General features: G+C 47.3%; 2 protein-coding genes across 7 annotated transcripts in view; one reads left to right on the forward strand and one right to left on the reverse strand.

Annotated features, from left to right (window-relative positions):
* Nucleotides 1-374: 374 nt before the first annotated feature.
* On the reverse strand, nucleotides 375-16,465 carry ACTR1A (actin related protein 1A). The gene is made up of 11 exons (XM_025918154.2): nucleotides 16,319-16,465; nucleotides 8,590-8,654; nucleotides 8,031-8,106; nucleotides 7,162-7,287; nucleotides 6,184-6,308; nucleotides 4,535-4,751; nucleotides 3,697-3,789; nucleotides 3,163-3,337; nucleotides 3,000-3,061; nucleotides 2,348-2,388; nucleotides 375-2,174 (listed from the first exon to the last, which is right to left on the reverse strand). Exons 1-11 carry the CDS (start codon nucleotides 16,364-16,366, stop codon nucleotides 2,072-2,074), a joined length of 1,131 nt encoding a protein of 376 aa, XP_025773939.1. The 5' UTR covers nucleotides 16,367-16,465; the 3' UTR covers nucleotides 375-2,071.
* Nucleotides 16,466-18,440: 1,975 nt separating this feature from the next.
* SUFU (SUFU negative regulator of hedgehog signaling) overlaps nucleotides 18,441-26,830 on the forward strand; it is a 125,499-nt gene continuing 117,109 nt past the window's right edge. For 3 of the 6 annotated variants that reach the window (XM_086680731.1, XM_086680732.1, XM_086680735.1), the window contains exons 1-2: nucleotides 18,442-18,822; nucleotides 22,185-22,319. In XM_086680731.1, the coding sequence (XP_086536857.1) occupies nucleotides 18,641-18,822; nucleotides 22,185-22,319 (317 nt within the window). In that variant the 5' untranslated portion in view covers nucleotides 18,442-18,640. Of the gene's footprint in view, nucleotides 18,823-22,184; nucleotides 22,320-26,830 lie in introns of all 6 variants that reach the window. The other 3 variants (XM_086680730.1, XM_086680734.1, XM_086680733.1) reach the window with 2 other exon arrangements.

The raw sequence follows: 26,830 nt of genomic DNA on the forward strand, positions 1-26,830 counted from the left end.
TTAGTCAGAATATCTGAGTGTAGGCCCCAGGAACTATATTTTAGTAAGTTCCTGAGCTTCTCATCCATGTGGAAGCTTTGAGAGCCTCTGACTTCAGGGATGTCAGTAGCTGCTCCCCTCATTCGAGGTGGTCTCACTCATAGGTTTTTGTGTATGTGCAGGGCTGGGACCCTCAGTTCCTGGGTTTTTGGCATGAACACCATCTTCTCTGTATCCACTTGACAGGCCGGGACTTGGGCTGAGAGCTAGGTAAGTCTTGCTGGTACGAGAGTGCCCTCTAGAGGACAGATGAGGCCCAATCACTGCCTCAGATTCAGGGCCTGCAGCTCCTCTCTTCCCACCCAGCACCAAGAGACAGAGGCCCAGCTGCCGGGTCTATTGGAACGACTTTATTTAAGTACACTGGGCCCCACCAGGCAACGTGGTTTGTGCAAGGGACAGGCTTGGGCTAAGAGAAGGGAGGTGAGCTGGTTAAGCACACTGCAGTCTGCGGGTCGCCACATCGCTTTCACACACACCTGCTGCTGTGGCCCATACCTGGCAGGGCCTTTGGTCGTTGGACGGCATGGGGGGAGTGCTGCCTGGAATCTGGGACTGGGGCGGGTCTCGGTGTCACAGGTGAGGGTGCCGGTGAAGATCTGCTAGCCCCAGCTTTGCACATCTGGGCTGAGGAGCCTTTTTGGACACTGCTAGGCCAGCCCAGTCCAGGGTAGGCACCGGGCCCCACTGGAGAGGAGATGAGCCTAGGCCCATTAGTTTCTGGCACTCTGGTCTGGCCCCCTCCCTCCTTAACTAGACAAGTCCAAAATTACGAATGGCACAAATCAACCCAGTGGGGGGCCTTCTCTCCTCTACAGCCTACCCCCCTGGGTCAGCTAGAGTAGGAAAAGGCAACCTGGTTAATTGCAGCTCTTTCTCTAGTCCTAAGAGCGCTGGATCCCCAGTACCCCTCCTTTGCTAGGGGCCTCTGCCAAAGAGCAATTCTACCTCCTGTTTCAGAAAATCTAACCGGCAACCAGCCTGTTGATTCCAGGGCAGTGAGCAAAAGGAAGAGGAAAAAAGAGGCTGGCGGTAGTGACTCTGAATGTAGCCTCTGATCCTAAATAGGCCCGAGGCCTATGGATACTGTCGGTTCACCATTAGCAGGGAATGGCGGGGCCCTGGATGCTATGCTAAACTGAGGTGCTGTAAACATTAGTGTGAACAGGGTGACTGGTGGGCAGGAGGCGATGAGCTCCCTCTCTCCAGTCCCATACTGAACAAACACTTCAATAAATAAAACTGAAGATGGCATTGCCCAAGGATGAATGAAAAGCAAGTAACAGGGCCTGGGGCTGACAGGCTCCTGAAACTCTCCCGAGACCCCCCTGGACAGGGGCTGAGGGTTGGGGTGTTCGCTCTGCCACCAATCAGAAGTAGCACTACTCCTGCCTCTTTGAATGCCCAGCGTGGTACTGGTCCCCAGGTGAGGTTGAGGGGACCCTGCCGTCTCCTGACCCCAGAGTCTCAGTAACAGCTCCTGGAGTGCTTTTCCAGACTCCCGAACCCAAATTGCAACAAAACCAGACAGAACTCAACCCTGGCCCCAGTCCTCAGTCCATGATTGATTGGCATCAAGAGCAGAAGGCCCAGCAAGGGAGGCAGCGGCTGCCTTGGGCCTCAGGGCACCCTGGGGGTGGGACGGGGTGGGGCTAGCCCAGCCTGGGATGGGCAGCAGCAAGGTCTCCCAGGATTTACCTTCTCTGTCTCCCTATGGTAGTAAACATAGTCCCACACAGCCAGCCAAAGGCCCAGCTGACGAAGTGGCCCTCTGCCAGCACTCTTCCCTGTTGGGGGCCAGTTAGTGGTCAACCCCAGGCCTCAGGCCATCACCATCATGGGTAGTTCATCGTCCTTTCTGGGCCCTGGGATCCCTGGGCCACACGGCACTCGCATATGCGCACACACTCGTATCCACGCACTCACACACACACTCACACACACAGGCAGTTCCTCGCAAACACTCCGACTCAAGAAAGCGAGTTTTAAAGTGGAGTTAACTTCAGAGAGAGGTGAAGATGATGTCCCAACATTAGAAGGTTTTCCTGTGGATAGATCGGGCACCGTCTTCTTCATATTCCTTCTTGGAGACCCACATCTTCTTAAAGGTGTCCAGGGAGGCAAGGATGGAGCCCCTGAAGTGGAGGGTATCCCAAGGAATGTTGTGAGAGGGAGGAAGTGTTCGTGGAGCCAGCCAGTCCCCGTGGGGCCAAAGCAGATGAGGCTCTGCTTTCAAGGGATGGGGTGGTGAGGGGTAATGATGCCCTCACTTCCTGTCACACTCTTATTCCCTAGGAGAACTACTCACCCAATCCATGTGGAATACAGTCTCTCTTGAGGTGCAGATATCTGAAAAGGTGGGTGGAAAGAGGAATCTGAGACTTTCAACCTCCTTGTCCTTTTTCTGCCCAACGCTCATCCTTACGGCCCATTCCACTGCCCATGGCAGTGGATGTGTTGTCTCACACAACAGGCTTTCACTTATGCCCCTGCTGGACCCAGTGGGCTCTCTGGGGGGTATTGTGGCCAACCTGACACTCATCTGGAGAAGCAGATTTCCAGCAGCGCTAAGTATCTACAGCTCCCAGGAAAGCTGGTGCTAACCGGGGCCAAGATCCAGCTTTGCTGGGGGCTGATGGGAAGCAGACTCCATGGCAGGAACTACACTCCAACATTTCGCTCCCCTCAACAGGCACCAAGATGTCGGACTGTGTCATGAGAGCAGCAAGAGTCAGTCTGCCAATGCTACAGTTTCTCTGACAGACCACACGTGGGCCCTTAGCCTAACACCCTGCCATATCAGGGTCTCAGAACTGCCCCCTTTTGTGGGGAAGGAGAGGGAAAATGGGTTCTTCCCGCTGGCAGACCTCAAGGTCAATGTGGAATCTGGGAACTGTGTAGCCTTGGAGGGGAGCCCCGGTTCCACGCAGCCCCAGCGCCAGCCCCCACCATGCTCCTACCCTGATCTTCACGTCTTTCGGAGCCAGTTTCTTCACTTCACTCAGTAGCCTGTCACCAAAACCTGAATGGGCAAGACAGGAGAATCTCATGTCAATCCTCTGGGCGTCTGGGCCCAGCAAGATCTGGAAATTTCCTGGAGATGGGCCGAGAGCAAAGACCAACCTTTGAACAGGGTGGAGCCTCCCGAGAGGACGATGTTAGAGAAGAGCGTGCGCCGCAAGTCCATGTCCGACTTCTGGATGGCAAACACCAGCACCTCGTGGATGCCCTCACTCTCCTCTCCAATCAGGTCTGGCCTGAACAGCAGCTCAGGTGCCCGGAATCGGGAAGGACCAATCTGTAGGGTGGAGAGCAAATTCAGAGGCTGGGACCAGGGCTGAGGTCCCTTTGGGAGTGAAAACAGAAGAGGCAGCTCACACTATACTGTGCCCAAGTGATTACGGAGAACATGAACCACCCTCTTCCGAACCCCTTCCTGACCTAGGCAAATGCCCCTGATGCTTCCTCTCCTCTACACGGGAGAAGCAAAGTTCCTGACGCCTCGCTCTGCGGGAGACAGTGCTGCTCCAGAGCTCCGGTGCTCCAGGCAGAGGGTGTAAAAGGGCTGGTGCGTCTGACTCCAGCCTCCCCCTGGGGAGTTATTTGGGCTCAGAGCTTCTGAGAGCCTGGGACGACTGAAGGGAGATCCACGCCTACCTCAATGGTGCTGCCGTCGGGCAGGTAGTACTGAGCCTTCTCCGTCTCTAGTGTCTCATCCTTCTGCGGGTTTATGGACAGGTAGCAGGCTCTCTGCAGAACCAAGCAGGAGTCAGGCAGGCATGAAACTTAGGCCCACCTGGTCAAAGCCCCAGGGCTGCCGGATGCACTCCTGCAGATATCAGCCTCTCCACAGTGATTGCCCTAAAGGTCCACAGAGCTGCTGTTCTGGAGCCAGGGCAGGGTGGCCTGTCGGCCTACACTGGGTGGCACTTCGGACAGGAGTTCCTACCTGCTCCACCTTCCTTGTGGGTAGGCGTGGAAACTGGCTCTCTGGAGCCGGGTCTGAGACCACAACCCAATTTTAATCTAGACTTAGGCTTCTTCTTCCTTCTACTACTCATGGTTCTGGGGCCTGTCTACCCAGCTCAGAGGTTTCCCTAGAGCCGTGGGTGGCAGAAGGATCTGGTTTACTTAAAAAGAAAACTGTATTGTGACTTCTTCAAAGATGTAAAAGAACATACCTGATTTGGACATAAGGTATAAAAACATAATGAACATTGGTACGCCCATCACCAGCTTAAGAGAGAGCAGCACCTCCCTTTTCCCCACAAGATGGCAGCACTTGGGGACAGTGACCGTCAGTGTGAGGGGGGCCTAGCTGGGATCACAGGGTAGCCAGGAGGCCTGGCTGGGGAGAACAGAGCCTGACTAGGGACCCCCCCCCCCCCCCCCCGCAAGACAGGGGCTTGGCCTCTTTTCACTCCAGGTCACAGAGGTCCCGGCTGCCCTGTTTCCATTCTCCATCCCATCCCTGGGCCCATGGGGCAGCACTCACTTCTTTTATGGCCTTGACAATCTCAAACTCAGAAGATGAGTGGAAATCATAGCCCTCCTTCCGCAGGTAGAGGCGAAGGAAGCGAGAGACATCTCGGCCAGCAATGTCGATGCGCATGATTGAGTGGGGCATGGCAAAGCCCTCATAAATGGGTACAGCATGTGTGACGCCATCTCCAGAATCCAGCACCACACCTGTGGTCCTGCCTGTGGCATAACTGCAGCACAGGGAACAAATCGTCACTAACCCCTGCCTCTTTACTATGGCAAAACACTCGCTTTTTTTTAGAATTCAAAGTCAGCTAGGCTAAGCTGCAGCCTGCCTTTCTCTAGGGGCCTTAGACTGGCCACAGTACTAAGTCCAAGCATAAGCAAGCCTGAAAAACCTGAATGAAAGGAGCCCAGCCTCTCCCAGCCCCTCCCCTCTCCCGGAAGAAGAGGCCTTCCAATCTCAGGAGACAGCCTAGCCTTCAACTGCTTCAGGGCCCAGCCCAGGGGCAGTTTTTACTTCCCAGACAAGAAGAAAACACTCAAATGCCTACAGGGGCCAGGTAGGAAAGGAAAATAAGAATATTTTCACTTCCACAAAACACTTGCTTTTTTCCCACATGGCCTCCTAGGTCCGTAGTTTTTTTTGTTTTTTGTTTTTCCTCTTTTGGTAAAGACAAGGGTACAGACATATATTTCTGTGATCCAAAGGGAAAAAACCCGTGATGTTTGGTAAGTAGAAACTGACGCTGCCTCGTGCTGGGAGGACAGCAGGGAATAGAGCAGGCTGCGGTGAAGTCAAACTTGCAAACTACCTAACATGGCAGTGGCTATTTCAGCTCTAGCTGACTTTTGTCCTATAGGAATACATGCCCAGTATTGCCAGATCTTTCCAGAAATTAGTATTTTGATAGGAAATCCACTCCTCCTCCTTTTTTTAAAGTAGGCTGCATGCCCAATGTAGGGCTTAAACTCATGACTCTGAGATCAAGAGTTTCATGTTCTACTGACTGAGCCCTGGAAATCTCCCAATTTTAAAATGCTGGCTTGGGCGCCTGGGTGGCTCAATTAGTGAAGCGTCTGACTCTTGATTTCGGCTCAGGTCATGATCTCATGGTTCGTGAAATCAAGCCCTCCTGTGGGCTCTACACTGGGCGTGGAACCTGCTTGGGATTCTCTCTTCCCCACTCTCTTTCTACCCTTCCCTCGCTCGCATGCATGCACTCTCTCTCTCAAAATAAATAAGTAAACTTAAAATGCTGGCTCACTAGGGTCAAACACATCCTATCTGCAGCTCACCAGTGTATAATCTTGGCCCTAGATCTAACCCTAGTGTGAGGCAGGCTGGGCGCAGGACAGGCATGACAGGCGTATGAAGACGGAGACCACGGTGGTGTTTTCATCACAACTCTGTCACCAGCCTGGCACAGCGTCTGGCATAAACAGGCACTGGATAAATATCTCAATAAGTTACAGGGGCCTTTAGGAAGAGCTGTAGCAGCGTGTGGCCTTCCCAGCAGGCACAGCAGAGAGCCTTGGGCACCAAACCACTGAGAGAATAAGAGAAGCGAGACTGGGAGAAGATCTCCATACCCCCTTTCCTACCCAAAGGAGAGGCAGCCTCCATTCTGCCCGCAAGGGGCCAGGCTGCTTGCTACTCACAGGCTGAGCACAGCTTGCATGGAGATGAAAAGGGCTGGAACATTGAAGGTCTCGAAGAAAACTTCAGCAGCTCGTTCGCGGTTTTTCCGTGGGTTTAAAGGTGCCTCCGTCAGGAGCACAGGGTGCTGGTGAAAGATGCCCAGAGGGCAATCAGGGCCAAGTGAGATCTCTACCTCTCATTAGCACCCGGGCAGGAGGCCCCTGTGTGGTATGCTAGAGAACCGAGGGGAACTTTGTGAGCCTCCCTCCAAAAACAGGCAAGCTGGACCTGCCATCTACCCCAGCGTGAGCCAGTTTGTCAGCCTTCCAAATTCACGCTCGCTCTGAAGTCTCATTCCGTCCTTGCCTCTGCCTCCTTCCTCCCCTCCCTATCCTCCAAGTTTCTTACGTAGGCCTCTGTATTTACTGTAAATCTCCAATTGTCCAGAAGATTTTGCTAAACTCTAAATTTGGAATTACTATGATACAAAAAATAGTATAAATTTTTTTTCTAAATAGAAAATTACATTTAAATATTGAATATATTTTTGAAAGACGTTGTATCTCCTTCCCCTGGAAATTCTGATGTCTAGGACACACCTTCCTTTGTTTTCCTGAGCTGAGCGTTTCTTCCTTAGAAGTTAGAGTATAAGCTCTGGAGTCTGAAAGACATGGGTTTGAATCCTAGCTCTACCACTGTATTCCCTAGGTGATCTTGGAAAGACTACTTGGCTTCTCTGAACGTTTTTTCTGTTCCCTTGTTTGTAAAACGGAGATAATACTACCTGTATTTCATAGGACTGGTGTCCTATTCAAGATTGAATGCAAACATGTCTGAAGAGCACATGGCCTGGTGCCACGGTAAGACTCAAACCCTCCTGGCAGTTATCCTCCCTTCCTCCTCCTCCTCCCCTTCCTCCTCCTCCTCCTCCTCTTTGGGGTAGTGGCTCTGCCCAGCTCTCACACTGTGCATGGATGCCGTGCTCATAGGACCCTCACCTCCTCTGAGAAAGTCTGCAGTTGGTCCTTAGAATAGACATATTGCCAGATGCGCTCCATATCATTCCAGTCCTTGACGATGCCGTGCTCCATGGGGTAGCGGATGGACAGCAGCCCTCGGTGTTCCTGGGGGCAGAGAGCAGGAGTTACAGCAGCAGCCAGTCTCTCAGCCAGGCGGCCCACTCTTCCAGCACAGGGAGTTCCCACCCCACAGTCCTCAGCCAGGGCTAAAGGCAGGCCCCCATTTGCCAAGTCTCTAAACTGTATGCTGTAAACTGTTCTCACTGCCTGTTTAGCTGGCAAAGCAGAGGGCTTCTGCATTTCCCTGGGCCCTGGGTGCCCTTATGGCAAGTGACAGGAGGCACCCTTCTCATTGCCTGATCCCAGGACACAATCTCCTGGCTCCCACCTCTGGGCATCAGCACTTGCAGCCCAGGCTGGCAACAATGATTCTGTTGTTCTGTATCCAGAGGCTGCCCCAGGGCTCTGCCAAACTATGCTAATTAACTCATCCCCAGGGTATCCCAGCTAGGATATCCCCCTGAATCCCTTTTGCCAAAAAAAGAACCAAGCTAGCTAATCTCATCATTGGCAAGGTAGTGACAGAATACAGAAGGAAAGCAAAAGCCCTATTTTCTAGACTGGTTTCTATTTCCCAAAGTGGGTTTCCAGATATTTCCTCTCCAAAACCAGAGGCTGCTCCTGAGAGAAATGAACCAATCAGACCTAGGATGAGAGGACCAAAGGGGGATTTAAGAGGAATTTGCTCCTTTTACTCATGGCTGTCCCACTGCTGGGACACTGCCCATGTTGGGAATAATGAAGGTCCTCTGTTGGCTTGAGGCTTCTACAGTAGGACTGGGAATTACCTCGGCTTTGGGGCCAATGAAGATGTCACCTTCCAGGGCTCCGGCCATGACACGAACGTGTTTGGGTCTGCCCACACTATAAAAGAGATCGGGGGACCGTCACTTTTCCTTTCATGACATAACACAGGAAGGATGTGCAGATGTGTATGCTTAGACAGGAAGAGCTGGACTCAGTTCTACTGTGTTTATCTCTGAGGAGTGAGGTTGCAGTTGATTTTGATTTTCTCCTTTCTACTTTTCTGCATTTCCTGCAATTTCTACAATGAACATGTTATTATTTTAAGTTTTTTGTATATTATTTCAAATTTCTGACCTAAACGAGAGATCCCTTCTCTCCAAAAGGTAGAGGGCTGACCCCATAACAAAGCTGACAAGCCTCCCAAGCTGCTGCTGCTTTTTTTTTTTTTTTTAAGGATTTTATTTATTTTTTAAGTAATTTCCATACCAATGTGGGGATCGAACCCACAACCCTGAGATAAAGGGTCGCGTGCTCCACCAACGGAGCCAGCCAGGCAACACATACCTCTCAAGCTTCTGACTGAGGTACACAATTACTTACTAGTTTGGAAAGCAATATTTGGGAATCTGATCACCAGCAAAACCAGCTTTAATCACACCAGATCCCTGAGGAGAGAGGAGAGACAAAGAAAAGTCAGAAGTATGACAAAAACAAGAGGAGATATATATCATACAATATGTATAATACGGTTCCATTTTTTATTATTTATTTATTTATTTAAAGTTTTTTTGTTTGAGAGAGAGAGAGAGGGAGAGAGAAAATCCTAAGTGGGCCCCACACTGTCAGCATAGAGCCTGACATTGGGCTCAAACTCACAAAACTGTGAGATCATGACCTGAGCCGAAATCAAGAGTCATTCTCTCAACTGAGCCACCCAGGCACCCCTGGTTCCATTTTTATTTAACAGAGATGACCTTCTATCTGCGTATAGTATATCCATCTGTATGAGCATTTATAGAGGGAACACGTGTCACCAGGAGGGAAGTGGGACTAGGGACGGGGAGGAGAGCTTTCACTGCACACTCAAAGTATTATTTGATTTTTTTTTTTTTGGTATTCTTTGACTTTTCTACACTGAACATGCTTTACTTCTGGAATTGAAAATAATATTGGGGCCCCTGGGTGGCTCAGTCCAACTTCGGCTCAGGTCGTGATCTTGCTGTTCATGAGTTCAAGCCCCACATCAGGTGCTCTGCTGTCAGTGCGGAGCCTGCTTCAGAGCCTCTGTCCTCCTCTCTCTCTGCCCCTCCCCCATGTGCATGCTCACTCTCTCTCAAAAATAAACATAAAAAAATACTATTAACACAGGGAAGAAAAAGAGAAAACCTGAGGAGAGAAGAGAAAAGTACCTAGAAGCACCAGAGCAGCCAAGTTCAGGAACATAACCAAGGTGGGAAGAACGCGTGATTCTGTTAAACCACCATGACGCTGTTAACCTACTTTCCCAGCTCAAGCCTGAACTCTCCCTGCCCTTCAGGGTCTCTATGACAGACACCACCATGGAACACTGCCATGCTTGAAGCTGACTCCCAATGGAGCACATGTTGTCTGGTTCTTACTGCAGGGGCAAACCTCTATGCTTTATTGGAGGATTGTGGTTGCTTTTTGTTTTTTGTTTTTATTATGCTCTGTTTTACTCACTGGTCTCCTGATTGTAAAGAGCAGGGAAGTTCTAAAGCATCAGCTACAAAGAGACCCCACATTACAATCCTGCTGCTCCAATACTTGGTAAGTCGGGTGGGGAAGAGAGTGACTTCCCCACCACCATCTCTGGTATCTCCTGGGACCCAACCAAAGTAAACAGGGACTCTAGATACAGATACCAACTCTGTGCAGGACAGATGTCGAGGTTTGCTACTGCTTGCAAATATAGCCTGTCTTCTTCCTTCTTAACTCTTGCACCACTACACCCAATATGCTCACCCTTCTACCCCAACACGGTTTGCAGCTGCACATGTAGTAGGGGCAAGCCTTTTCCTGCTGCCTGTTAACCACTTCTCCTGGGGCAGACAGCGGTATTTCCAAACCCATGCGGCAAGCAGTAAACACATCAGGAGATGCTAAATAGCCAAGGTTATCTTTGCACCAAAGGCTTTCCTGCAATATCCCTGGTTCCCTCTCTGTCTCTTATTCCTGCTCTTCTATAGGAGAAGTGGGGGCGGGGGGGGGGGGCGGGTAGATAGGCCATTCTGGTGCCTGACTCTGGCAAAACAGAGAGGATGAGGTGGCTGAAGGATAGGGAATGCCAGTTCTCTAAGACAGCAGGAACCTTTGCCAACAGAAAAAACAGGAGACAATGTGCAAACTCATCGGCCTGGGCAGGACAGCAAGGAGCCTGGAAAAGGTGCAGCTGTAAACTGAGCTGAGAGACTGGGAAGGAGGGAGAACCATCGTACCGCAGCCTGCGGGCTCTGGGACGGTGGCATGGGTAGTGCGCACAACACTGTACAGAACTCCGGGCACTTGTTGGCTCACGCTTCCAGTAATTGTTCACTGCCTTCACCTGGGTGTGGTGATGCCAACAGACTAATTGGACCTCCTGGCAGAGGTTGAAAACAAGAAAGGTAAAGATGAGACCTACATTTCAGACTCTAGATATTTTGAAGAGACGATTTTCCTGGATATTTAATTGTGAGTTTAATAGCAAAATCAGACTAGAGTCTGAGTAAATTAAGGCAAATGAAGATATTAGGTTCGTTTCTTCCTCTCTGGCCCTCCTAGCAAGAGAGTATAAAGACCCAGTTCAAATATCATCGCCTTCCTCATGAAGAATAATCCCGTTGGAATTAACTATCCTCTTCCTATTATTTCACAGAATCACCATTACCTGTACCACAATACCACAAGGTAGTCTGCATTTCCTTCTGTTGTATTTATTTTTTTTAATGTTTATTTTTATTTAAGGTTTATTTTGAGAGAGAGCACGCGTGTTGGAGCGCACTGGGGCAGGGAGGGGGAGGTGGAGGGACAGCGGGAGAGGGAGAGAGAGTCCCAGGTAGGCTCTGGGCTGTCAGGGCAGAGCCAGATGTGGGGCTTGATCTCACGAATGCATGAGATCATGACCTGAGCCAAAATCGAGAGTTAGACACTTAGCCGACTAAGTCACCCAGGCGCCCCTTCCTTCTGCCTTCTATTTGAATTTATGGTTTCCATTTTTGCCTGTTTTCAGCCCAAGGTCCTCAAGCTCAGAGACTTTCTATATCAGCAGTATCTGGCATTTGAGGGTACTCAAATAGATGCTGGCTGCCTAAAATTAAATCCAAGCTCAAACGATTGGCAGATGAAGCCTAAAATATGGAACCTGAACCAGCAGCTGGAATGCCAGAAGCCCCAGGCAGAGGTGGTGCTGGATAGGTGGAGGCAGCATTGGGAATGATGCACAAGGTGGAGCCAGACCCGGCTTGTCCCTGCAGTCCCAAGAGCTGGCCTGCTAGGCCAGCAGTTGGGGAAAGAATGAGTGGGACGGAGGAGGCGGCTGAGCTGCTTCTATTCTGCTCAAACCAAAGATTATAAAAAAGGCCCTGTCAATTTCTTTAATAGTATTTGTTAACTAAGAACTATGTACCTGGCAAATGAGCTACCACTTTCTTTGTTATTCACTCTGGCAAAGCCAAGTAAACAAACGCCTTGCAGAGGCTTCTTGAAAAAGCAGTTCCATAATAAATATTTGATTTTTGAGGATTCAAGTCTGCGGCCAGTCACCAATGACCATTCTCTTTCTGAAGCAGGCAAACAGACAGCAAATCCCTCAGCAAGGCTCTCCCAGTTATCTGCTAACTATGGGCCTGGGGCTTGGGCAACCTTTAGCCTAAGCACTCCTGATTATTCTTGACATGCTGGCAAAGAGGCTAGTTGTCTCCATCTTACAAGTGGGAAAAGGATACTGAGAGGTGGAGCCTCAGATTCTAGGGCACTAGTGGCTCATTTTGGCATAAAGATATATTTTGGCCCACAAAGTACTTTTTGGAAAACAAGTTCATTGAAATAAAATTCGCTACCGTATAATTTACCCACTTAAGGTATATAACTCAATGGTTCGTGGTATATTCACAGAGTAGTATAATCATCACCACAATCTTATTTTGGAACTTCCTCATCATCCCAGAACCTGTACCCATTAGCAGTCACTCTCTCCATCCTACCTTGCCCTCTCCTGCCAACCAGTCCTAGGCAACCACTAAACTACTTTCCGTCTCTGCAGACCACGAATTACTTTTACGTTAACTTCCAACAGTTAAAAATTAGAGACTGCATATAAAATTTGGTGTTTCTGATTTCTCTTGAAACATCAGAAAATCCGGCAACACTGGGCCTGCATTCCTGGATGGGGACCACTGGCTGGAAATGAAAAGCAGCTGGCCCTTTGGTTAGACATGCTCAAAGCACCTTTCAGATTCCTCAAGACTTCTTTAAAGGTACTCTCTTCCTCCCCCTTTTTGTGTGCCTGCTTGGCCTCTGCAAGCACTGAGATTGAAACTCCTATTCAAGGCATTGCCAGCAACTAATTCATGATATTTTCCCCCTCCACATGATACCTGGTTTCTTTTTTACCCTCAGAGTGTTTAGGTTGGTGTGAAGCACATCCTTGGCTCTCAAAATACACATAATTGAACAGTGAGCTATCTTTATAAGTCACCTCTTCTCAGCTTTTCCAACAAACGGGATGGATTCTTGCTGTTGCTTGTTGTACAACCAATGGGGTCAATATCACATTGCAAGTGACAGTGTAAAATAAATATAGTGACTTCATTTCCTCAGCTAATTCTAGTGTTTCTTAAACTTAAGTGAATCAGTACATCTCAAGAGCTGATGACAAATTGTAAAAAGATGATAATAATAAAATTGAGTCCATCAGTAAAATTTGAACATTGACAAAATATTTGATGTTATTAAGGAATTATGAATTGTATTAGGTTTGATAGTAGTATACTGATTATGTCTTTAGAAGAGTGTGGGAGAGGGCACCTGGCTGGCTCAGTTGGTAGAGCATGTGACTTTTGATCTCAGGGTTGTGAGTTCAAGCCCCACAATGCGCATAGAGCTTACTTAAAAAATAAATTAAAAAAAAGTAAAAAAAAAAAAAAGTATGGGAGAGGGAAGTAGGTGGGAATAAGTTAAAAAAGATTAGCCACAAGTTGATAACTGTTACAGCTAGGTGAATATGTGGATATTTGTTATACTCTTCCTCTCCTTTTGTTTATGTTTCACATTTTCTATAATAAAAAGAAGAAAGCTGAAAAATAAGTCCTCAAAATGTGGCCTGGGAGCTGCCCTCCTTTTGTATTACTATCCATTACATACCTTTGGGAAGAATGACTTGTGTTTAGTTTTTAAAAACACCTATCAGGGAGCGCCTGGGTGGCGCAGTCGGTTAAGCGTCCGACTTCAGCCAGGTCACGATCTCGCGGTCCGTGAGTTCGAGCCCCGCGTCAGGCTCTGGGCTGATGGCTCAGAGCCTGGAGCCTGTTTCCGATTCTGTGTCTCCCTCTCTCTCTGCCCCTCCCCCGTTCATGCTCTGTCTCTCTCTGTCCCAAAAATAAATAAATGTTGAAAAAAAAAAAAAATAAAAACACCTATCAGTTTATCATTGTCATTAAAGTACATGTATGTACACCTTCCCTTCCATTTTCCTCATTAAATTCTGATGAATTGGTTTGGTGCCAGAATAGGTAGAAAGGAGTGGTCAACAATTATTTTAAGACTGAGAAAGGCTGTGAAATGATAATGAGCCTCTTCTCTCTTTCTCCTGTTCTTTGCTCTCCTTTCTTTTAATTATACTCTCTGTAGCCCAGAAATAAAATTGTAGCAATGTATTAAGCTATGGAGCAGTTAAATCTGCTAGATACACACCATTCTCATAATAATATAAAGTTGGCTCAAATATTTCAAATTATTTTTCCTATCCTTATTTCACTTTGAAACAAAATAAAGCTCTCTAAATGTCAAACAGCAAGAACTATCTGAGGCCCCAGATCTAAAAATGTGGGAGAGGGGCACCTGGATGGCTCAGTTGGTTGAGCAACCGACTTCAGCTCAGGTCACAATCTCACGGTTTGTGGGTTCAAGCCCTGTGTGGGGCTCTGTGCTGACAGCTTGAAGCCTAGAGCCTGCTTCTGATTCTTTGTCTCCTTCTCTCTCCCTGCACCTCCCCAATTCGTACTCTTTCTCTCTTTCAAAAATAAACATAAAAAAAAAAATAATAATGTGAGAGAATTTCTCCTACTTCAATTTTTGGCATTATTATTGGCATAATAAAAAAATATTTTCCCAGAGAAAATAGACAAATCAATTCTTTAAATCTTAAAACTCAACATGCACCACTGCTTTGATGTATTTCAAATATACTATGGAGAGAGACAAAGGAGAAACTAAAAAGCATTAGCTTAATTGACTTTAAGGAAAATGGCTAGAGACGGAACTCCTGCCCAACAATTCCAGAATCAAAGGATCTAATGAGATGGACAGACTGCTCCTTCTGCATCGCTGATGGAAACAGGAAATCGATAATTTCTATTTTTTTCTTTTTAAAATTAAGAAAAAGGCAGATGAAGTACCCATAAACTGGCTGAAGATAGAAATAGTGTTCTCTGAAAATCAATTAACAAGGAACCCTACTCAGCCCGCTGCAGCAACTGACTAGGTTTCTCTCCCCACCTCAAATCTTTATTTAGGGGCATCTTTGTTACTGTGACATTTGGTCACTCATCCACCCACCCATCAATCCAACAAAAAACATTTATTGAGCACATAGTGGTGATAGGCTCTAGATGCTGTGTGTATGAAGGAGGGCGGGAAGGGGAGAGTAACAAAAAAATTAAGGAATACCATCTTTTCCTCCAAGCATTTAACAGTCTAGTGAGGGAGACCCCCCCCCCCCCAAAAAAAAAGTGAGGAATTTGGAACCCGATCGATCTCCGTTTGAGTCTTGGCTCAACTTCTAAGACAGGTGGCTTCAATACTGACTGTTTTTAACCTCTAAGGTTCACTTTTCTGCATAAACGGGGGGACAGTAATTCCTATCCACCTACTAGAGCTGACGCTTCAAGGAGATGATGCAAACAAAAGCACCTTGTAACATGCCTAAGGTCTCAAGGCTGGATCAACAGAATGAATCTGATAGCTTAGGACAGAACTGGCAGTTTTGCCTCAAGGGGCACAGAAGGTACCAACCAATCTCAGCGATACGAAGCCTTTGAGTGGAACGTAGAAATTGAGTTGTTTTACAAAAGTCACCCTCCGCCCAAAATAAAAGCAGGATTCAGTTTCTTTCCGTTTGTCACTATTGATGCATATACGTTGGCTACTAGCAGGAGGAATAGCGGATAAAGCACTGGTTTTAGGTCACCTCCACTGTACGACCTTGGGTTCACTTCACCTCTTCGTGCTTCAGATTTTTTTTTTTTTTTTTTTTCATTCGTAAAACGAGGATCAAACTTCCTGCCTAACTATGCACCCAATTTTTCAATTCAAATGTATGTGAAAGCCCCCTGTACGTGCTAGAGCACCTGGCAAATATGTTTAGTAATTTTTTCCCACATTCCGAAAAGGATAGTACCTCCCTGCTTGCCTGGTCACTCTTTCTTCTGGATCTTTATTAACGTTGTAATTTATAATCACAGAAATAACTGCAATCCTTTGGCCATTTCCGGCACCAGATTCCCGAGCCCCACCCATATACACCGCCAAGCCACCCGCCCTGCTGGGGACCGAAGGAAACTTAGCCCTTCCCCACCCGGGGGCGGGCCCCAGCCCGTCAGGCCCCTCCGCTGTGAGTTCCCGAAGCCAATCCCCACAGCCCTCGTGCACCCGCCCGCCCCTTAGAGAGAGGAACTACTATGGCGGCCCGGAAGAACGGCAGGGGCGCAAGCCAATCACTGCGGAGGGCTGCCCTCATCCGGCAAGGCCCAGAGGCGGGGTCATCGGCCAAGATGGACAGCCAGAACAACCAATAGAATGATCGGAAACAGGGGACGGGGCGGACGCCGGGCGTTCACAGAGCGGTTAAGGCCCCTCGAGCCAAGGGCCCAAGAACCCGGCTCGGACTACAGCCTTTGCCTTTATCCATCCCAAACTTCTCCATCCCATGGTTGCTGGCCAGCCGCCCTGCCTATGGACTACGGGTGAAGGGAGGACGGAGGTGGCGGCGGTTGAACCCGCCTGACAGGCTGGGCCAGTGACAAAGAGCCGGTGGCCCAGGCCGAAACCCGGGAGCGATCCCTTTGGGGAAGAGAGCATAAACCCCTTTAGAGATAGGAAAGATGCAACTCACGTTGTCGATCACGACAGGCTGGTTGGCGATCACATCGTAGGACTCCATGGCAGAAGAATATCTCCTTCCGAGGAAGGAACTGCCAGCCGGGTCTGCTGCTAACGCCACTGACACGCATGCGCAGTCTAGCCGCCGGTCCAAGGCGGCTAGGGAGCGGCCAGACCTCGCCTCCGAAGAACTACAACCCCCAGCATGCCTTACCCCTGGGTTTAACTCGCCAGGCCCCTTTGGAGCCCCGCCTAGTTTGAGTAGGGCGTCGCATTTCGACGCACAGTACCCTGGGCTTTGTAGTCTCCTTCGATGAATAGACGGGGACGCAGATTGATGACTGTATTGCACGCTTGGCTCTGTAGTTCCATTGAAGGGATTCGCAGTGCATGCTGAAGTATGTAGTCTTCTGGAGTACTTGTCTGTAGTTGGGTTTGAATTGGCCGGTAATTCGTGGATGTTTAGATTTTCCAGGTCAGTCCCTGCCACCAGTTCTCCTGGACAATTGCTGTGTTTTTATTTGGGTCAATAAGACATTAATAAACATTTATCAGCATCACATTCGAATAAAGGAACATTTAATACACGCACACGGGGAAGGAGGACATACTCTCAGAACAAAAGAAAATGCATTTTATAAAATTTGCTTTTTGGAAAAAACCGGCACATTTTTTGCTTCTTTTCGCATTTATTCCTGGGTAGGTGTAGACTTTGCAACAGGTTAACATTGGTCTGAAGACTGGCATTTGTAACTACGGGTACAGATGATCTTTTGTTCATTAAAACATCGTTCATTTAATAGCTTCAGGAACTGCTTTAATATCTCTATTTTTCCATGGAGAATTAGAATGGACATTGAGGAATGAGAAAATGGAGGTGAAGAGAAGTTTTGTGTCACTGCTTTCAAATGACACCAATGCATTTTTCTCCAGATTAGGCACCCCTCCCCCCCCCCCTTCAAATTGCAAGAACCCTTTAGTCAATACCACTGGTAATCAGGACTTCTTTCTATTCCTTTCTCTTGGAATTCCTTACTGTACACAGGAAAATAATTCTCAACCCGGTGCCTTAGGAACTAAAAATTCTCCCAGAGATGCCTGGCTGGCTCAATCGGTGGGGTATATGACTCTTGATCTGGGGGTTGTAAGTTCCAGCCCCATGGTGGGTGTAGAGATCACTTAAAAAATAAAATCTTTTTAAAACTTCTCCCAGTGACAGAAAGTCAAAGGTAATGGGAAAGAGCAGATCCATAGTAGATAACGAATTTTGGTGTTCCTCAAGGCAATCTGCATATATCTGCATAAAACAGAACAAAGAAGAGATTGTCATCACTAAAAGCATTTATCAAAAAAATTGCCAAGTCTTGGTGCGCCTGGTTAAGCGGTTAAGCGTCTGACTCGATTTTGGCTCAGGTCCTGATCTCACCGTTCCTGAGTTCCAGCCCTGCATAGGACTCCACGCTGTCAGTGGAGATTCTCTTGGGAATCTGCTTGGGATCTTCTCTCTCTCCCTCTGTCTCTCTCTGCCCCTACCCTGCTCACGTGCTCTCTCACCCTCTCTCTCTCTCTCTCTCTCTCTCTCTCTCTCTCTCTCTCTCTCAAATTAAAAAAAAAATTACCAAGTCTTTTAAATTGATCCTAGTTTAACTAACTCTTGCCACTTTTAAGAGGACTCCAAAATAAGTATTTCAACATAGGACTCCTGAATTTGGCGGTGTTAGTGTCAGTCAGTAAGAATGTCAGAAGGACATTCAAAGACGGTAGGAAACATTCAGATTTATAATCTGTTAAAACTAATGCCACACTAAGGAGTGAATGAATCAATCCATTATTGTCAGATTTATGTTTAAATTCTTGTTAGCATCATGTTGGAATAGTGACAAACTCTTTGGCGGCGCACTTCCCACTGCTTTCGTGGGACCCTAGCCCCTCAGGATGCCGCAACATCTCTATTTAAACCTGGGTTCCTCCTAACACTAGGGGGAGGCCAAGAGCCTTGGGACGCCCCAACACAAGGAGAAGGAGGCGGGACCTATTGTCAAGTCACGCCTTCCCCACCTGTGACTGGCACAGACACTAGCCAATGGATGCCGGAATAGGGCGCTCCGACGCCCCGCCCTTTTGAGCGCCCCGCGGCCCCCGAGGCACCCTCTGGCCGTCTCTGCGGCGGCGACGGCCTGGGCAGACTGTGCGCGGTGCGCAGGCGCGGAGCCTAGACCTCGCTGCAGCCCCCATCGCCTCGGGGAGTCGCACCCACGGAGTCCGCCTGCTGGCGCGTCAGTGCTCTCCCTTTCGTCCACCCTCCCCGGTCCCCCCAGCGCCCTTACGCGCCCGGATGGCGGAGCTGCGGCCTAGCGGCGCCCCCGGCCCCACCGCGCCCCCGGCCCCTGGCCCTAATGCGCCCCCGGCCTTCGCCTCGCTCTTCCCCCCGGGACTGCACGCCATCTACGGAGAGTGCCGCCGCCTTTACCCTGACCAGCCGAACCCGCTCCAGGTTACCGCTATCGTCAAGTACTGGTATGCTCTGGGCCGCGGGGAGAAGGACAGGGGCGGGATGGGAAGGGTTAGAGCGCCGAGGGCGAAGTCATTTGCTGGGGAGAAGGAGGTGGAGAAGAATGGTTAAAGCACTTAGAAGGAGGGCGTCCTGCTGCGAGGGAAGGAGTTAAGGCTCAAGTTGAGAATGGGGACAAAGGGGTTAATGGAGCCAGTGGGTAGCGAAGGGTTAACGAGGGAGGATGAAGGGTTAACTAGGATTAGGAGAATAGAGTGAGTTGGGGGTGTGTGTAGGAGGGGGGGGCGACAGGAGAGAGGGAACTGTAAACGTGGTGAAAGGAGGGGGCGCCTGTAGGGGGTCATTAGTGGGCGAGGGGAAGCCGGGGGCGGGGGGCGGCTGAAGTGGGCTGGGGGAGGCGAGGCGGGGCCTGGGGAGCATAGGAGAGGGCTTTGGAGGAGTGCGGCTGGCGGAGCTCAGAGGGCTCGAGACTGCACAGGGTAGGGGCGGCTCTGGGAACCCCGGCTCTCCCGTAGGTTAAGAGGGGGAGCAAGTTTCGGGAGTTGTGTTGGTGAAGAGAGGAGGAGGAGGAGGTCTCTTTTGATACCTTCCCAGTGAGCTCAGACGTCAGATCGGTGCCGTGCTTTCGCGTTTGAAGTTTCACGGAGCAAGTTTTCTCGATAAACTTTCTGCTTACTCGGCACGGTTCTCTTTCTTCAAGCAGAGCTGCCTCTGGCTCTGCAGCCGCTTTGCTTTAGGACATTGACTGGAACAGAGGCAGGATCCGGGAGAGCCATGGTTTGGGATTGAAGGGGACCACAGTAAAAAATGAAAATCTGGGACGTTGACACGGAGGAAAGAAGTGCAGTTAAGATGTTAAGAGGAGCTTCCTGTCCACAAACTTCAGGATTTAGGCTGTAGTCTCTAAGGGAAGCAGAGAGTAACCCTCAAGTGGCTCTGTTAAGATCAGACCTGTATACAGAAGGGCTGCCCTTGGGGTAGGAATGGTCCTTTCTTGTTTCCCATTCCTGTTTGCAACCTTCTCTTTCTGCAGCCTCTGGGCAAAACAGGTGTTATAGGGACTCCGACAAAGAGCCTGTCTTCATGGTCTTTCTGGACCAAATTGACTGAGGAATTGGTTGAATCTGTCCAGAACCGCATTCATGCATTGTGTTAGATGATCCCCTTCATTGAGTCCTGAAAGACTGTCTCTTCAGGAAGCAGCTTGGAATGTGGCCAACGGGGCAGGTAGACCCAAAGGGGGAGGTTGATAGAATGGATGTTTTTGCTGGTTACCTCTCCCTTTAGGGCTGAGTCTTCTCCAGGATAACCTCTTAACTTCATCTGGAGGTGGCAGAAACTAGACTGGCTAGGGCTGAGGCCAGTTCCGTGTGTCAGTAGGAGGATGTAAAGAGGCTGACAGCATGGAGTGACCTGGAGTCACTACAGTCCTGCAACTGCCTTGTGGGGTGTAGTTAGGTGTTCAAGGAAGTAAGTTCAAGGAAGAGCATCAAGGGATTCTCTGGGTCCTTGGATAACATCTTTTTCTAAGTGCAAAATGTGATTATTTTCTATATACTCATCTGTTTCCCATCAGGTTTATGAGTAAGAACAGAACACTCTGTGCTTGGGACAAGGTTAATTTTGTCTGACTCTTGGTTATTCCCTGCAGTTATAGTTTTAAGATAAAGCCTCATTACGTGATGCTATATCCTCTGAGAGACTTGGCCAGAAAGAGGGCTGCAGGGGTGTGGCAGATAGAGTATGGAACTGCAGATACCCTTTTCTACTTGTTGCTGGATGGACCTAGGCTGAAGAAGGAGCAAGATTGGGAATTTGCAGCAGGAAACCCAAGCAGATACGGAGCCTGTAGGCACTCCCATCTGTTCTGGGGTTCTGCAACTACCATGTGGTTCTTCTCGGGATAGCTACCCTTTTGTTTCCTCCTTTCCCTAGCAAACTTTTCTGTATCCAACTGGTTGTGGAAATAGTCTCATGATTTGGCCAAATCACAGTTAAGGGAAGACACAGAGATTTGTCCCCTTTCCTGATCCACTCAGTTCATATTCTTAGCTATTTGTAGCAACTCTCTTACAAGTTCTATAAATAACTCAGCATTTCCTAGCAGAGAATAGGGATTTCTATAAAGGCAAATAATACCCTGACAAAGGAGGATGAAACCAGACCTACTAGTTTTAAATAGTATTTTAATTGCATGATACTGGCACACGTGCTGGGATTACATGTAACATGTATTTTATTTGATCATTAGTTTTCCTTCAGCATATGATCCCAATTGCAAAGTGCACTCCATCAATGTCCCAGGGGCAGGCAGAGTTTTTGCAGTCTGTGAAACAGTCAGATGTCCAAGGCAGCTCAAATGCAGAGTGTTTGTGGGCTAAATGCAGACTTCCTTCCGCTGATGGTTCCATTTAGTCTGTTTCTCAAGTCTACCAAGTTTCCCTATTCATTCTGAAGAAACATAGGACTTTTTTTTTTTTTTTTTTAAAGAGCACTAATTGCTCTACTAAAGGAATAAAGGAATAAACCCTTATGGAATTAAATCCTCAGAGTGAGATAATGACTGAATCTCTTCCTCAGCTGCTTCTCTGTTGGAATTATGGGGGAAGTTTAATGTGGTCCTCAGAGGCCCCAAATCATTTAATATTCTAGCTCTACCTTTGAGGCAACAGTCTCCTAGGATCATCTTCCAAATGCAGGCACTCACAAGGCTCAGCCTGGCCTGCTGCGGTTCTCTGTGCAGAGCTGGGCTAGCCTAAGTTTGGCCTTTGTCACTTGCATGATAAAAGACCAGCTTTGGTCTGTGGGGTGCAGGCTGGGGTCTAGAAGCATTGGGTTTGTTTAGAACAAACTGTAATTAACATAGGGCACAATATAGTCTTTCAGGAATTAGCTGTCTAAGAGGCAGGAGTGGAGCTGAGCCTCTGCTTCCAGGAACAATGCCCATTGGGGATGCTCAGGATGGTCTTTCAACAGAAGCCAATTGATTGACTAATGCACCTCTTGCTTTGAAGCTTGGCATGTTTACAGGCGCCATGGAAGAGAGATAATCCCTTCCAATCCCGTTTGGGATTGGTAATTTGAAACAGGAGCAATCAAAAGGGACAACCACCCACTCTGTTTTATTTCTAAAAGAGTTCCTGCATATAAGGGACAGGAGAAGGGAGCCTCTTGTGCTTATGGAATCGGGCAGTTTCTAGCTGCCCATCCCTTGGTCTTATCCCAGAGAGGTATGGCCTCCTTTTAGTTACCTTTCACCCCAGGTTCCTCCACGATGGGGTCTTTAGATTTGTAAGGCATAACTGCTTAGCTTCACATTGTCTGCTTTCAGACTCACACTGACTCCCTTGTGTTTTGTGTTTTGCAGGTTGGGCGGCCCAGACCCCTTGGACTATGTTAGCATGTACAGGAACGTGGGGAGCCCTTCTGCCAATATCCCTGAACACTGGCACTACATCAGCTTTGGCCTGAGCGATCTCTATGGTGACAGCAGAGTCCATGAGTGAGTGTGTGACAGCCGCCCACCCTCCACCTGTCTGTTTCTTAGCCTTGAGCCTTATTTCTGGGGTTTCCCTCAGCAGGGATGATAATGTCATAGTTCTGTGAAGTTGGCATTTTTCAGGTGGAACCTCTGGGTTTCTGCCCTCTGCTTGTATCTGCATATGCCAGAGTGATCCACGTCAGCACCCGAGTTCTGTTCATCTAGTGTGGGACAGTGTTGATGATGAGCAAGTGTTCCAAAACCATCAGATTTTTCTAAGCTTGCTTTGGTGTTTGAGCCCAGAGGACAGTCAGCATAGCTATGACCCAGAATTTGAGTTGATGCTTTTAGGTCTACTTGTTTTATTCCCTCTAGCTTATTATGAAGAATTTTAAACATAAAGCAAAGTTGAAAGAATTTTATAGTGAACACACAAATACCCACCACCTAGATTCTGCAATTAACATTTTACCTACTTGCTTTATTATGAATATATCCATCTCTATCCTTCTGTTGATCTTATCTACTCCTTGTCTACTTCCTTTTAACCTGTGGTTGTCTGTACTCAGATTATTTATAGTACATTTTTTATTCTAGTCTAGTCTAGTCCCATTTTCTGCCCTGTACATTTCTGCCCTGTACATTTCTGTACATACCTTCCTCCCCCACTTCCCTCTGTAACCACTGAATTTAAACAATTTTTAATATTAAGTTAAACATCAACTTAGTGTTAAGTCCGCTAAAAAAATAAGTTACATTAACAATAATGAAAGCTAACATTTATTAAGTATTGATGATGAGCCAGGTATTCTTCTCTTCACTTTGTATATATAAACTAATTTTATTTTCAACACAGTCATGTAATACTGGTAGATGCTCATATATGCCCCATTTTATGGATCAGGAAACTGAGACACAAAGAGAATCTATAACTTGCTTAAGGTCACGCAGCTTAGAAGTGGTGGAGCAGGATTCTAATGTAGGCATTTTGGCTCCAGAGTTCATACTCTTTTTAAAAAAAAAAAATTTTTTTTTAAGTTTATTTCGAGGGAGAGAGCGCACAAGCAGGGAAGGGTCAGAGAGGAGAGACAGAATCCCAAACAGGCTCTGTGCCATCAGCTCAGAGCCTAATATGGGGCTTGAACCCATGAACCATGAGATCATGACCTGAGCCGAGATCACGAGTCGGATGCTTAACCGACTGTGCCACCCCGGCACCCATCCAGAGTTCATATTCTTAATGACTATGCTCTCCCGTTTCTTAAACAATTATATCATGTACTCCAGTAAGTTACTGTCTATAATTAAAACAAATTTTTTTTTTGTTTCCATCTACACTTTTTCATGGGAAGGATTCTTTTCTTCAATTCAAATGTTTTCTTGGGCACCTGGGTGGCTCATCAGCTAAGCATCTGACTTTGGCTCAGGTCATGATCTCACGGTTCATGAATTGAGCCCCGCATCTGGTGAGCACAAGCCCTGCTTCTCTGCTTCGGGCAAGCTTGAGCCCCACTTTCAGTGAGCCCTGCTTCTCTCTCCTTCTCTCTCTCTTTGCCCCTCATTGGTTTCTCTCTCCCTCCCTCTCTCACTGTCCCTCGCTCACTTGTGCCCTCTCTCTCAAAACAAACAAATAAATAAGTGTTTTCCTTCTCTTCCCCCTTGTTAGCATGGTTAATCAAGAGCTGATTCTATTTCTATTATATAGCCTCTCCTGTTTTTTTGTTTCTTGTCCCCTTTTGCCTCCTATACTATCATTTTGGTATCTTGGTGATGACTACTTAGCATGTGTAGGTTGAAAGACTAGGAGGGTTCTTCCTGCCCTGCCTCAGCATAAGAGGCTGGTTCTGGTGGTATCATGATGAAGAAGATGATAATAATCTTTTTTTTTTCTTTTTGTAGTTCTTACTAGCTTCTTTATCATTGCATCAAATACTTTACAATCTTACCAGGTTCTTTTGTTATCTCCGTTTTATAGATGAGAAAACGGAGTCACTTAGGGGTAAATGAATTGCCTAAAATAAAAGAACTAGGATTCACTTGAGCTGTCTTGAGTCCAAAGTCTGAGCTCTTAACCACTGGGCTACTTTACCTCTATGATCACAGGTCCAATCCAACTTCCTCTTCTCTCTTGTTAAGCTGGGGGCGCAGGCCTCATCTCCTTACTGATCACATGTCGAGAGCAATGCCTGGGCCTGCCTTTACAGCCTTCCAAACAGATCCATTGCAATGTCAGCAGAAGGCTTTGGGAACAGTGAATTAATCTTGCCTGAATGGGGACCCTGCATTACAGTATTAATAATGGAGATAAAATAGCAAACAGATGTGGGGAGTAAAGGCACTATGCTGGACTTTAATGTATATTTTTAATAAGAACCTGCAGAGTGCAGTCAGCCTGTACCTTTTTGTTGACAGATTTATTCCAGTCAAAGGAATATCATTTCCTATTTGGGTTAAAGCTTCTTACACTCTATCTGCTTATCAGGTATGGGTCCAAGGCCTAAAGTGACAAGAAGAACATAATTGAGAAAGCTCCATATTTCACAGGGGGCAACCTCTGAATTTTAAAGACGGCCTTCCTTACTGTTTTTTCATGTTTGAAAGTACCCCTTTATATGTGTACAATTTCTGTCTGATAAAACACTTTGATATTTGTATGTCATTTATGACAATAGTGAGATCTCCATTTGGGCTGTATCTCACCACTGGAATCTAGTGTTTTCTGATATTATGTCCTACGTCTAGAAGGACATGGAAGGAGTGTTCTTGGATATTTACCCAGTTCTGGTCTATGTTACAGAAGTCAAAAGTACCTTTGTAATTGGCCTTGTGCTGGTGTGACTGGTCTCTTCTCGATCCTGGTAAGTTTCTTAAAGAAAAGTTTGCTTTTCCAAACATTTCATGTGGCAAGGCCTCTTTGAAACAGATTTAAAAATTCTTATTTAATTTAGTGTTTGAAGTTGAGGTTAGAAAGGTGAGTGTTCTATCATCCAGTTTAAATGCTAAGAAATGTTGAATTGGAATTATGGCAAATGAGTCTCTGGTAATGCTCTTCTCCCACTGTCTTTTCTCTTTCCATTCAGTGAAAAAAGGGCCAAAGCATTGGTTCATTTATTCAGCATACATTCGTCAAGCACCTATTTTGTACCAGACGCAGAACATCCTAATAGGTGTCTGAGGGATAAAATGCCAAGACGTAATTTCTGTCTTAAGGAGGTCATGTTCTAGAGGGGAGATGAATATAAAGAGAGGCTTATAGTACTGGGTAATAAATGCTGTAATCCATGGCTGAAGAACATGACCTGGGAGCAGAGTAGAGGGTGTGACTTTTGGTCAAGCTGCTGGATTGGAAGAAGCTCCCGGGAGGAGATGAAGTTTGAGAGGCACCTGCAAGCTGCAGGCCAGTAGGAACGGCACAGGGGGAATCTGCAGCCTGGCACTCCAGGGTGCCAGCACTCACTGTCAGGATTGAGGGGACTTTAAAAATCTTCTGGCCCAGTGTTTCCCAAACTTCTAGTGCTGCCTTCATGATTTTTGCCATGTAGTAAGATCATCAATTCTATGTTCTCTTTAACCCCCCTTTTGGAGTGCCTGGATGGTTCAGTGGGAGGAACGTGATATTCTTGATGTTGTGGTCATGGGTTCAAGCCCCACGTTGGGCATAGAGCTCACTAAAAATCAACAAACTAACTAACTGACTCTCCCCTTTTAAAAACTATTATAAATATATTTTTAAAAGTTTAATATATATTAAATATATATTTAAAAGTTCAGTCATGGGGCGCCTGGGTGGCTCGGTTGGTTAAGCGTCCGACTTCAGCTCAGGTCATGATCTCGCGGTCCGTGAGTTCGAGCCCCGCGTCGGGCTCTGTGCTGACCACTCAGAGCCTGGAGCCTGTTTCGGATTCTGTGTCTCCCTCTCTCTCTGTCCCTCCCCCGTTCATGCTCTGTCTCTCTCTGTCTCAAAAATAAATAAACGTTAAAAAAAAATTTTTTTTTAAATAAATAAATAAATAGAAGTTCAGTCACTACCATGTATGGAAACCAGTATCACTTGCCATAATTTAAAGGTAACTATAGAAATAAATGCAGTGATAACAAAGCAATATTATTAAATTCTGATTTAGTACTGTGGCCTGTCACAGAAGATTCTAAATCTGAGGCCAGCTTTCTTTTTTTTTTTTTTTAAGTTTTTTTTAATGTTTATTTATTTTTGAGAGAGAGATTGACAGAGTGTGAGCAAGGGAGGGGCAGAGAGAGAGGGAGAGACAGAATCTGAAGCAGGCTTCAGGCTCTGAGCTGTCAGCGCAGAGCCTGATGCGGGGCTTAAACTCACAAACTGCGAGATCGTGACCTGAGCCGAAGTCGGATGCTCAACCAACCATGCCACCCAGGTGCCCCGGCCAGCATTCTCTTTGTTCAAGAGATAAGCAAGTATGAGAGAGGTATTAAAAAGATACACTAACACCAAATAAAGCCTGGCCCTAGACATGATTAGAAAAATTGAAAGTGAATTGTAAAGGGAACTTAAAAAA

This window comes from Puma concolor, chromosome D2 (assembly GCF_028749965.1).
Source record: "Puma concolor isolate L17-30 chromosome D2, mPumCon1.1.hap2, whole genome shotgun sequence".
Classification (NCBI taxonomy): domain Eukaryota; kingdom Metazoa; phylum Chordata; class Mammalia; order Carnivora; family Felidae; genus Puma; species Puma concolor.

What these genes read in the sequence shown, in the direction of transcription:
- ACTR1A (XM_025918154.2), bottom strand. Translation starts at nt 16,366, where the DNA reads ATGGAGTCCTACGATGTGATCGCCAACCAGCCTGTCGTGATCGACAAC. An exon ending in TCATTGGCCCCAAAGCCGAG is followed by an intron (nt 7,288 to 8,030) that starts GTAATTCCCAGT and finishes CTCTGCCCCCAG; the next exon opens with GAACACCGAGGGCTGCTGTC. An exon ending in ATGCAAGCTGTGCTCAGCCT is followed by an intron (nt 4,752 to 6,183) that starts GTGAGTAGCAAG and finishes CCTGTGCTGCAG; the next exon opens with TTATGCCACAGGCAGGACCA.